General features: G+C 33.5%; 1 protein-coding gene across 1 annotated transcript in view; it reads left to right on the top strand.

Annotated features, from left to right (window-relative positions):
- Positions 1 to 6,048: 6,048 nt before the first annotated feature.
- Positions 6,049 to 12,029, top strand: part of LOC126901049 (uncharacterized) — a 13,308-nt gene continuing 7,327 nt past the window's right edge. The window contains exons 1-5 of the mRNA XM_050677178.1: positions 6,049 to 6,318; positions 6,732 to 6,887; positions 6,945 to 7,106; positions 7,194 to 7,359; positions 9,571 to 9,665. Coding sequence (XP_050533135.1) covers positions 6,217 to 6,318; positions 6,732 to 6,887; positions 6,945 to 7,106; positions 7,194 to 7,359; positions 9,571 to 9,665 — 681 coding nt within the window. The 5' untranslated portion in view covers positions 6,049 to 6,216. The remainder of the gene's footprint in view (positions 6,319 to 6,731; positions 6,888 to 6,944; positions 7,107 to 7,193; positions 7,360 to 9,570; positions 9,666 to 12,029) is intronic.

A 12,029-nucleotide genomic window follows, 5' to 3' on the forward strand; every position in this document is an offset into this window, starting at 1 on the left:
CTCCCGGTTCATCTCCGTGTTGAAAGAGTATTGCTCCCACGCCCATTTCACTCGCATCGGTTTGAAGGCAGAAAGTTTTCGCGTAGTCAGGAGGACTCATTCGTGGGGACTCACACAGGGCCTTTTTTACCTGTTCAAAAACCCTTTGATGGTCTTCCGTCCACAACCATTTCGTCCCCCTTTTTAGTAGATTTGTCAGCGGCGTTATTGTTTCGGCGTAGTTGTCGACGAATTGACAATACCAATTAAATATACCGAGACATCTACGTAGGTCCCTGATATTCCGTGGGACCGATAGGACGCGGATGGACTCGAGTTTTTCGGGCTGCTTGTCTATGCCCTTACCGTGTACAATATTGCCCAGAAAGGAAATTTCGGAAAACCCTATTTTACACTTTTTTGTGTGACATGTCAGGCCGTGTCGCTCTAATCGTTCTAGAACTTTGCCTAAATGTTCTAAATGATTTTCTAAACTACTTGAATAAATGATTATGTCGTCCAAGTAAACTTGGACAAAATCATCTAGATATCCTCTAAGTACTTCATTCATAAGTCTTACGAAAGTCATAGGCGAATTTTTGAGTCCAAACGGTAGTACACGAAATTGAAACAAGCCCCTTCTTGTTCTAAATGCCGTAAACTTACGGGCTTTTTGATTTAAAGAGCATTGCCAATAACCCGACTTTAAGTCGAGAGTCGTGTACATTTTTGCCCCTCTCATGTTCCTAACCATGTCGTTTAGATTAGGCATGGGGTACGCGTCCGAAACGGTTACTTCGTTTAGTCGTCGGTAATCTATACATAAACGAAAAGTCCCGTCCTTCTTCTTGGCCAGCACTATCGGTGCTGACCACGGCGATACACTCGGTTCTATTAGCCCCTGCGCCTCCATGTCGTTTACCATATCGTCAATAACCTCCTGCTTGTGCAGAGGGTAGGGGTACGGTTTTAGTGCGATAGGAGTCGGGTCTTTCAATAGAATATCGTGCTCGATTAATTTTGTGCGACCCACCGTGTCGTTAAAGACCGCTGCGTAATTACATATCGTCTGTGTTAATAACGCGCGCGTTCGTGGGTCGCCGGTTATATCTAACTGCGTCAGATCTGGTTTGCGGATCGTGTGTCGTGCGCCCGATTTCCAACAAGCGGTTGTACGTTTCCTATTGCCTAAGTGTATTGTTCCTGCTGAGTAGTCCCAGGCGACTTTCTGATCAATCAGAAAATCATGGCCAAGTAACACGTCGCAATATAGGTCGTCTAAAATAACCGCTGAAAAACGCACTTCTAAATCCGCGATTTTGGCGGTAAACGTGGCGGTACCGTTCGTCGTGGCGGTATGTCCGTCCGCTAGTCTAACCGCGTCAGTGTGTCCTTTATAAACAGTTCCGTATTTATAAGCAATTACCGGTTTTACATACGATTTATGCGCCTGTGAGTCGAGTAGGGCTGTGACGAAGCCAGTTTCGAATTCTAACTCGACTGCTGGAGTAGTAATTCTACGCGGGCATTTTCGTTGGCCATTACTCAGGTGGTTTACGGTTCGAACGGGGGGCAGCTGGTTCTTAACCGCGACGTCGGTTTGCCCACCGACAGTGTTAACTGCCATTAGTGGACTAGCCGGATCGACTGACACCCCCTCCCCCACTGTGCCCGAAAAAATTTCGAACACCTGACTCGCGCTTTGTTCGTTCGTGTCGGCAGCGTGTTCGAACTCCGATACCCTGATTACATCCGAATTTACCGCGGCGTCCCCTCCATTCCGATAAGAGGGGTGCGGTGCCGAAAAAGTGCCAAGATCGTTGGCGGTATGTAACTCGTAAGGGCCGTTAGATTCGGTGTTCTGCGCGACGGTCGTGATGCGTGATATGTTACCGGATAAAACTTGCGAAGTGGCAGGGCGCGTTTTAAACGAAACGTCGTCTAAAACGCTGCGCCCTGTTTGAAACTGTTGTAGGCTGGAGGGGCGGACTAATTCCCTCCTAGCCGGTTGCCGTTTCCCGATACCGACGGCCGGTTTGGGCACTGGCGGTGCCAGTGTCGCTCGCCGCAATATCGGCACGGGGTAGGCGGTGCGTCCGCGTGTGCATAACCCGCTCGCTGTCGGGCCGCTGGTTGCGCGGTATGCCGCGGATGCAGATCGGCTGGCTGTCGGGACGCTGGCGGAGCGTACCGAGGAGCCGCGGTTTTGTCTACGTCGTGCGCTATTTCACGTAGATCGGCGAAAGACGCTGGGTGCATTAACCGTATCATAGCGCGGTAATCGTCCCGTAAAAGCCCCGTTAACTGTCGCACAAGTTGTTGTTCTGGTAAACCACAACGTACTCGCGCGGCCAATCGTTGTTTATGAATGATAAATTCAGTTAACGTTTGTCGGGGGCCCTGTCGCGTCGTTTTTAAGTCCGTCTCGAGCGCCGTCCGGATGTCGATATTGTCGAACTCCTCGAGTAATTCGGACCTAAATTCCGCCCATGGCATATTGTTTAATTTTATAGCTCGCCACCAATCACCTGCCCTGTCGTTCAAAAACGGGACGACGATGTTCACCCACGCAGTTGGGTGTATACCGCCCTGACAGAGTAGATCCTCCGCTCTGTCTAGAAACTCCCGTGGGTCCTCTTCGTTTCTCCCGTAATATTCAGGTAAACAGGCGCGTACGGTGCGTAGGTCGTGGTAAGGTACCAGCACAGACCGCGAGCTGCGGGTAGGCGACAAATCATTAAAAGACCGACGACCGTCGGTTGTGTTGGATTGCCCCCCCGTGGTTGGCGCGTAAACGAAAAATCTGTCGGCTCGTTCTCATATGTATGAGTGCGCGGAATATGTTCGTCTTGCCAACCCGTGCTACACATTCGTGGTAGCGACGNCATGCTACACATTCGTGGAACGACGCGCGCGACGCTTGTCCGTACGATCGTCTCATGTTGCGGGCTTCCTGCGCTTCGATGTCCGCGAGGCGCTCGTGTAAAGTTGCGTCGTGTCGTGTCGGGTCCGTCGCTCCCGATGGACCGAATGTAACGCGATGCGCGTCCGATCGTCGACTATCGTTTCGTTCGACGTTAACTTGACGAATAGTCGGTTGTGCATCAACGTGTGGGGACGGCAGCATATTTTGACTGAGTCGCTCCAGCATATTTGAAATCTGTCGCTGTTCCATTGACATCCGCGAGAGCGAGCGTTCTAGTTCAGTCATCCGTGCCTCGATCCGCGCGTTATTCGAAATATCGCGAATATTCTGTCGGATCGCCCCGACTTGTTCTGCCGCGTGCGCTATCGAGCGGGCAACGTATACGTCTTCAACGTATGGCACGCCTAGTTGACCGCTTGCGCGCGTAATATCCCCCGGTTGGTCGACATTAGACTCGTCGTCTGATGTGTGTAGCGCGAGGTTCACCGGATGTTCCTCCGGTAACGGTGCTACGCCGGGCCGCTGATAGTTTGCGTCGAGTTCGCGGGTACGGTCCGTGGAGTTGTCTAAAACCCCCACTTCGGGTTCGCGGACCGGATTTTCGCTATCGAGCGGCGTACGGGGCGGTAAAATTTCTGTAGCTGGGTCCCTCCCTTCGCTACGTATGTTTTCCTCCAGCATAACTAGCATATTGGGTTTCGTCGCGTAGCATGGTAGCTGTCTAAAAGCGCATTCGCGACGTAATTCAGCGCAATTCATTTGTGCTAATAATTTCCCCGACATATTGACCGTGAATATTTTGTTTATTTACAATACTAATAATCAAATGTATGTTACTATAATAGCGGAGATAAACAACATCTCCGTGTACGGTCAAAATTTACTATTACTGTAGAAAAACAAGTGTTATTATTATTGCTATTGTTGTGATAATGACCGCGATAAAATGGTCCGGGGCCGCCGTATATGATATGGCAGCGAGTGAACAATAATAATAAGGTTTACCTGGAATCGGCCGCTTTGACAAGGTCGGACGAAAATATACGATTTTTATCTACCAAAAGACTAACTATCGGCCGGAAATTCACTTTTTGTCGCTATCAATAAGGTCTTTATAATAAACTGTAACCAACACTCTAAAACGACAATACCTACGGCGGATTATATTAGATAAACTGCTCTGACTTTATTTTTATAAAAGAAAATTTTCCCAGAGCCCGGCTAAATCTAATCCCGCTAACACGTAAGTGTGAATAACCCAGGTAAAAATTCACTGCTGTCACCAGTGAAATCCGTTCAAATAACTATATGAACTAATAAATCTATAAGGGAGACTTCACCGTTTCACGTTAAAACTAAAATCTAATATAATTAGAAATAAAACTGAATCGGCTCAAAGCCTCTTACCTTAACTTTCCTCGTCCGGTTTAGATTCCTTCTCGGGGAGCCACTTAACGCGTATTCCAAAACAGAAGGCGCACAGGTGTCTGCGTAATCCAATACAAAAACGCACAGGTGATTGCGTTGAGCGTGTACGAAATGTACCAACGAATATATATATATCGACACTTATAACTCACAGCACAATTGATATGCCAATAGTAGCGGTATAAGGCGCAGGCGAAAACAAAATAACATTCGCGACACAGATGACGAAAAAAAAGAAGAATAACGTGGAAAACAACACAGCGTAGAGCAACCAGTTAAGGTGAACGTCGAAAACGGAACAGGACGCAATATCGGTAATCCATATTCGGCGGCGGCCTTATCTCAGTGTCAAGGGCGGGGAGACGACCGATGACAACCGATTGTCATATTAATAGCTGGACGGCTGATATCGAGAGAGACACGGGTGAGCGCCAGCCTAGAGCAAAAGGCGGTGCCGTGTCAAACTTTTAGACATTATACATGACGTGTCTTCCGCACCGGAACAAGTCCTTTACTCCGGGTGTGGCTAATAATTTTTGTAATCTGGCTGGCCGAATTGTACTTGGGCACTGTCGGAATAATATATATATATATATATATGTAATAAGTATACATGACAAAGTATAAATATACACTGACTAAAAATCTTTCATTTTGCCAATTATAGATCATAAGACATAATAATAAAAAAATATATATTATATAAAAGAATAATTTTTAACAGAAAAAGAAATCTATTAGCTTGACGATCATTATTCTAAAATATCAAAAAATTACATTTTCGTTCTAATAATCCTATTCCAACAACTTACCTTATCCATAATCACTTTAATTTATCCGTCTCTCTCTTTCTTTAAATGTTCACTCTCGTATTGAGAAACTATGCTGTAAGGCTCTTAAAAACCTTATAATTTATTTTTAAAAAATACCAATGAGTTTCGTCTTATGAAACCTTTCAAGAGTCTTTATTGCTCTTTAATTAGGCTGATTTATGAATCTGTTCTTGATCTGTTTTATGAAACCCTTTTACCGATATGGACTATATAATTCTTAAAAGAGTATAACGTAGATGTTTTTTTCTACATTTATCCTTTAAATTTCTCATCCGTCTCAAAAATTATTCTAATTTAAAATACTATACAATTATCCTCTTTAGCTAATCGAAGACAGGAAGCAGTAATTCATATTCTTTAAAAATTGATATCCGGTGAAATATATTCCTCTATTTTACACTATCAAGTTTCCACGTTCCTATTCGACTGTATATACTTATTAAAATATGTATAGTAGTAATAACGTTAGAACAAGTAATTTGCTTATTTTTAAACTTGGGTCCATCCAAGTTCCCTTTGACCATAAATCTAATATTTTCCGGTATGAAAACAAACCACTTATCTGCCAATTATCATTATTGTTCAATTTTTCCATAACGACAACATAATGTTAGTTTTCATTTCAAACTGATAACGTATAAAATTATATTACAATTATGTAAAATCATATAATATACAATAATTTGTATAATTTTTTAAGTATTATAACGTGAGCACAATAACATACTAAAATATTACTAGAATAAAATTATTGGACTTGCAACAAATAATAAAATAACATTCATTATTGAATAATTAAAACTAAAACTGCATATAAAAGAAAATGTAAAAATATATTGCATCATGTTTTTACTTTAGTTATAGTTGAGACTTTTGGAACTACATCATTTTTAAGTGAATTATATGATCATTAAATAACTAGTTGTAGAGATTTACATATGTATTATTAACCAGCAATATACATGATATAGTTAGTTCATCTACTTGAGAAGTGTAAATTAATAAAAAAAAATATCTAATAATTATTAACGTTTATTTCACAAATTTAATATGAAAGTATTACTAACGAAAATAATGGTTTTTAAAATATTAATACTGTTAGATATAGTATTGAGCTTGAAAAGAACACCACTTATGCCAAATTTATCTGTTGTAAGTCCTAAAATCTGTATTCATTTATGTAGAATTTTAATTTGACAGAATTAAAATCTAAATTATTTGTTATGATAAAAATGATTTAATATAGTTAAATATAAATAAATATTTTTAACCATGATACAAATAAATACGATAATATAGTATTATTATTTAGCTTTTTTTTATTCATGTGTATAAATTTAATAGTAAATTTTTAATTTTTGACGACTATACATTTATATATTACACAAAAGTTTTTTTATATGAAATGCTGTTATGGTTAAATTAATAATTTACATAAAAGTTTTATGTAAAAAAGATTTCATAACCGGTTTTTACATTTTTTTTTTCCTATAATAAATGCACAGAAATTAACATTAAATATTTTTAAATCTGTTTATCTATATATTAACAAACTAAATTTTTAGGGGAAGTACAAATTAAAATTCAAAGCTGTTTCAATTTGTAATGAAACCTATGATTATCCACTAAAATTCAAATACTATTTGTCAAAGGTTTCTACGTCAAAAGTCCTATTAATGGGAAACATCACATTGAAGATTCCATTTGATGACAATTTAATTGTATCTTAAATTATTACATATTATTAATAATCATATTAATTATTACTGTTTTTAAAGATTGGCATGAACTTAGCTGTATGGTCGAAAATTGGAGGCTGGAAAGATAATGCATATATATACCAAAATAAAGAAGCATGTTCATCACTAAAATTTCTTATGGGAAAAGTGTGGAACGAATATATTGAAAAGCACCATTTTACAGATTGTCCAATTCAATCGGTTTGTTCGATGCTATAAAATTTTATTATACATTTAAATGATAAAATGAAATTAGATTTAGCAAAAATGAATTTCAAAATATTTCAGGGTTTTTATAAAAGCAGTGGTTTTGACTTATCATTTTTGGACCAAGCCAATATTCCGAAAGAATTCTTCTACGGCATTTATAAATATAAAATATATTTCTCAAATGAAAAGAATGATCAAGTTGGCTGTTTTTACATCATATTCGATTTATTACGTCTTTGGGAATAAAAACATTTTAAATTTCATTATCAGTTTTATTTATTTATTTTGTTACTTGTTCATGCATTAATAACTAATAAAGTTACTAACTTTTTTTTTGAATCATTAATATTGTGAACTCTTAGAAATATTTTAACTAAAACTATTTGTTGTTTTTCATTATATCATATTAAACCACTTTATATTATAGTAAAATAAGTAATTTAAATTATTAATTTGATGCAATAAAATTTATAATATTAAAAACCAAAAAAATATCAACTTATTGTTAGGATTCTAGCGGGAAAGTACGTTCAGTACCTGGCGTCTCCACAGGTCCTAACATTTTAGTAAGCTGTACCTAATCGGGGCAACGTTGGCCCTTTTTACCTCACTAAAAGAGCAGTTAAAGGTTTCGTGACCAAATAAATATAGACTCTCAACTTAGAACAAATATCAAGCATTTATTTATATTTAATATTATTTAATATTATTTAATATATAACCTGATTGGATCTTTAGAGATCCGTTAATGGTATCCATGTTAAGTGGGCAACGGTGGCGAGTGTACACAACTCGATATATTAATTATTAAAACAATAATAGTATTTATTTTAGTAACTACAATAATACTGTACGAGTTATATTATCAGATCAATAAAGATAAGTTGCTGCAAGCAAGGTGAAATGTCGGCTGTCATCTTTATGTTTTTAATTAATTCAAGAATAGTAAAATCGGTATGTTTACGCCCACGCACCGCATACTCATAGTTAGACTGTAGAGACGTTTGTACTGATTGGGCACTAATATAGTTGTTAATTGATAATGTTAGCGAATGACGAATAATCTGTTCATAATAGAACCATACTAGGATGTGCTGAAATTTTATTTTCAATTTGTGCAATTACAAAAGTATAGTCCCAAGTTTAAAAATCTATTCTCCAAAAAATCAGAAAATTATATTTATTGTTTTAAAATTATTTTACTTAGGGCAGGGGAAAATTTAAGTTAACTTTATACCTTTGATAATTAATTGTATTTATATTGATTTTTTTATTTAAAACATGTACAAAATGTATAAAAACAAAAAAAAATGTATAAAATTCTAAAATTAGCTGGATTTATATTATCTAATTAACCGATAAAAGTAATTTAAACAGTTAAATAAACTAGTTAAGTGAAAAAATTAATTAGAAAAATAATTAAATAGTTAATGTCCAATAATAAAAGTAATTAATACAATAAAAAAAAAAAAAATTTTTAATTTTAAATGCATTAGTTGGCTTAGACATAATTAAGAAAGTAAATTAATCTTTAGGTAAGTATTATGTAAGTAGAAAAAAATGATTAAAATCATAGAATATATTTGTTTATTTACACGAAAGTGCTTCAATTGTCATCGCTAAGTGTCTTATTTATTGGAAAAACAATATCTTTCGATGATCATCTTAAAAAATTTATATCAATCCTAAAGTTTTCGTTTTTATTTTTATTTTCTATTTAAATTTAATATTTACTTCCTGCTTACAATTTTTACCGTATTCATTTTAATATACGAAAAAAATAAAGTGAAATTTTACTATGCTTAGTTATTTAAAAATTGAATTTATAAATTACATTATATTTTAGTGATTATATTTTATTGAATATAGAATATTTAAAATAGTAACTTGTTTATTTTTTTTTATTAATTTATGAATTAGAAATGAAATGGCTGCATCAATAATTTTGCAATTTTATGCACGAATTTCATTTGATTCTTTTTATCAAAAAAAAAAATCCAATTTATTAAAAAATAATTATAAATTAAATTCAATTGCACATATATAAATATATATATTATATTATACATTATTATAATGCAATTTAGTCTTACGATGTGATCACAATAATAACAATATTTTATGACAAACGAAATTAAAAAACCAACATAAATATTGTTCATTTTATTATATTATAATAAACTATCACTCATCATCAAATATATACTACTAAACAAAATAAAATAAAATGAGTGAGGCATCCTGTTTTTACTTCATTTAAAATTGATAGTTTTGGAACTACATCATTTTTAAGTGAATTATATGATCATTAAATAACTAGTTGTAGAGATATACATATGTATTATTAACCAGCAATATACATGATATAGTTAGTTCATCTACTTGAGAAGTGTAAATTAATAAAAAAAAATATCTAATAATTATTAACGTTTATTTCACAAATTTAATATGAAAGTATTACTAACGAAAATAATGGTTTATAAAATATTAATACTGTTAGATATAGTATTGAGCTTGGAAAGAACACCACTTATGCCAAATTTACCTGCTGTAAGTATTAAACAGTATATCCGTTTAGTAAAAAAATTTAATTTAACAGAAATAAAATATAAATTATTTGTTATGATAAAAATTATTTAATATAGTTAAATATAAATAAATATTTTTAACCATGATAAGCATAAACACATTTATCTGATATTGATAAAAATCACTATCATAAAAGCGCTTTAATGCGTATCTGAACATACTGTATAATTTAAAGAAATTGGTGGATTATTCTAAAACCAACATCAACTCGTAACACCTTAATTATATCCTGATAAGTAGTTCTTTGTTTAACAAGTATAATGTATGATAAATATTGAGTAATTTATGGATTTAATCATTGTAATAATTCTTATTATGAAATTGATATCAATAATTTGAATGCAAAATAATTTATTATTGTAAATTTTATAGAGAAACTATAAAAAATTATGAGGTAATTTTATTTATCATTAATTTTATGTAAAACGTCTTAAAAATTGAAGTGCGTGATACAAAACTTCACAAAAAAATTTTAATTAATTAAGTCTAAATGTAGACTTACAAGAAGTTTTAATCAGTTAAAAATTTTTTTTTCTAAATCAATTATTGTGCTGATTTCAAATTTAAGTTAAAATGAAGTTCCAACAACACATCAGCCGACAAAACCATATGTGATACTAGGACCAGAATATTATGAATATTATGAATTATAATTATGAATATTATACAGAGTGATTTTTTTATCATAATCCACTCAATTACTTACAGAACAATAATAATTTAAATATATATATTTTAATATTTTTAGTTACACTTTATTCTTGAATTATTAACTACGTAATACTTTTTAAGTTCATCCCTTAAGCCTGGTAAGGGTGTCAACTTGGTTTTTTTTAAATGGGAACACATATTTTGAATTCAATAAAATGTTTGAGATTTTAATTTAATAGTAAATGGCATTTCATTTTTTAGTATAACATTTGTTTATTAGATACAAGCATTTAAAGTTTCAAATTTTTGTGTTAATATACATGTATAATACACAAGGGGTTACAAATACAGGTAGTTAATTGGTTTTTTATGACATCCATATTACAAGGTACACAGCATTGTTATTATCAATGGTAGTAAGGCACATTGTTGTGAGTTTATAAATACATTAACTGACAATACAGAAAGGATATCTATTGATAGTCATAATTAATAATAAACAATCCTTGACTGTGATAAAAATGACATAAAAAATATATTAGCTACCTGTATTTGTAATTCCTTGCGTATTATACATGTATATTAACTCAAAAATTTGAAACTTTAAATGTTTGTATCTAATAAACAAATAAAGTTATCCTTGTAAATTTAGTACATTCTTAGCTTCGAATCGAATGTAAAAAATGTTTACTCCCATTTTTATACCTTGGAAGTTTTTGTGCTAAAAATATGTAATATTTGAAATTGTACTTTATTTAAAATATAAACATACCAATTTTAAAATCAAAATTATTATGCGGTTTTTCCCTGTTTACAAAGAACAAGTAAATATTTCAATTTTCAAGCGCATTGACTTCCAACTAGATAGATTTGTGATCTTTTAACATACCATTGAAAAAATCTATCCAGTGAAAGCTGGAAAAAAGTGCAACATAAGTGGCCTACACAAAGAAAAAAATATCATAGTAAAATTAATACTTTCTCAGCTTTGCATAAAAGCTAAAAATATTTAGATGAAATGCCGTTAATGTTAAATTAATAGTTTACAAAAAGGTTGATAACTATTTCAAAACAGTTTTTACATTTTAGCTTCGATGCGAAGCTGAGAAGGTATTAATTTTACCATGATGTGTTTATTTTTTTTTTTATTTTTTTTTTTTTTTTTTTTTTTGTGTCTGTCACTACTTTTTCTCAGCTCTCACTGGACCGATTTCTTTTAACAATACGTCAAAAGATCACAAATTGTATCTAGTTGAAGACATTACCCTTAAAAATTTAAAAATTTTCCCTCGTTCCCCGCAAATGGGGGAAATATCCAAAAAAATTACAAATTTAAAAATCGACAAATTTTGTCATTTTTTTCACTTTTTTTTCTTAAAACTTCCATAACTTTTTCAAAAATCAACAAATCAACATAATTTTTTTTTAAACTAAAACCTTAGATATTTTCCTTTCATTTGATATAATTTTTTTGAAAATTTAACACTTAACCTGCTCATGGGGGGGGATTTAAAATTGCAACTTTTTTACAAAAACTAACTTTTTCAACTTAATTTTTGAAAATGTTCCGGAAATACTGCGTCCTTTAAACATATATCAAATTAAAGCTTATTTTATGTACTATAAAATGAAAAAAAAAAATTTGTCCCGACACTTTATCTTCTGCATGTAAAC

Source organism: Daktulosphaira vitifoliae, unplaced genomic scaffold (assembly GCF_025091365.1).
Source record: "Daktulosphaira vitifoliae isolate Bord-2020 unplaced genomic scaffold, ASM2509136v1 Scaffold_3, whole genome shotgun sequence".
NCBI classification, from domain to species: domain Eukaryota; kingdom Metazoa; phylum Arthropoda; class Insecta; order Hemiptera; family Phylloxeridae; genus Daktulosphaira; species Daktulosphaira vitifoliae.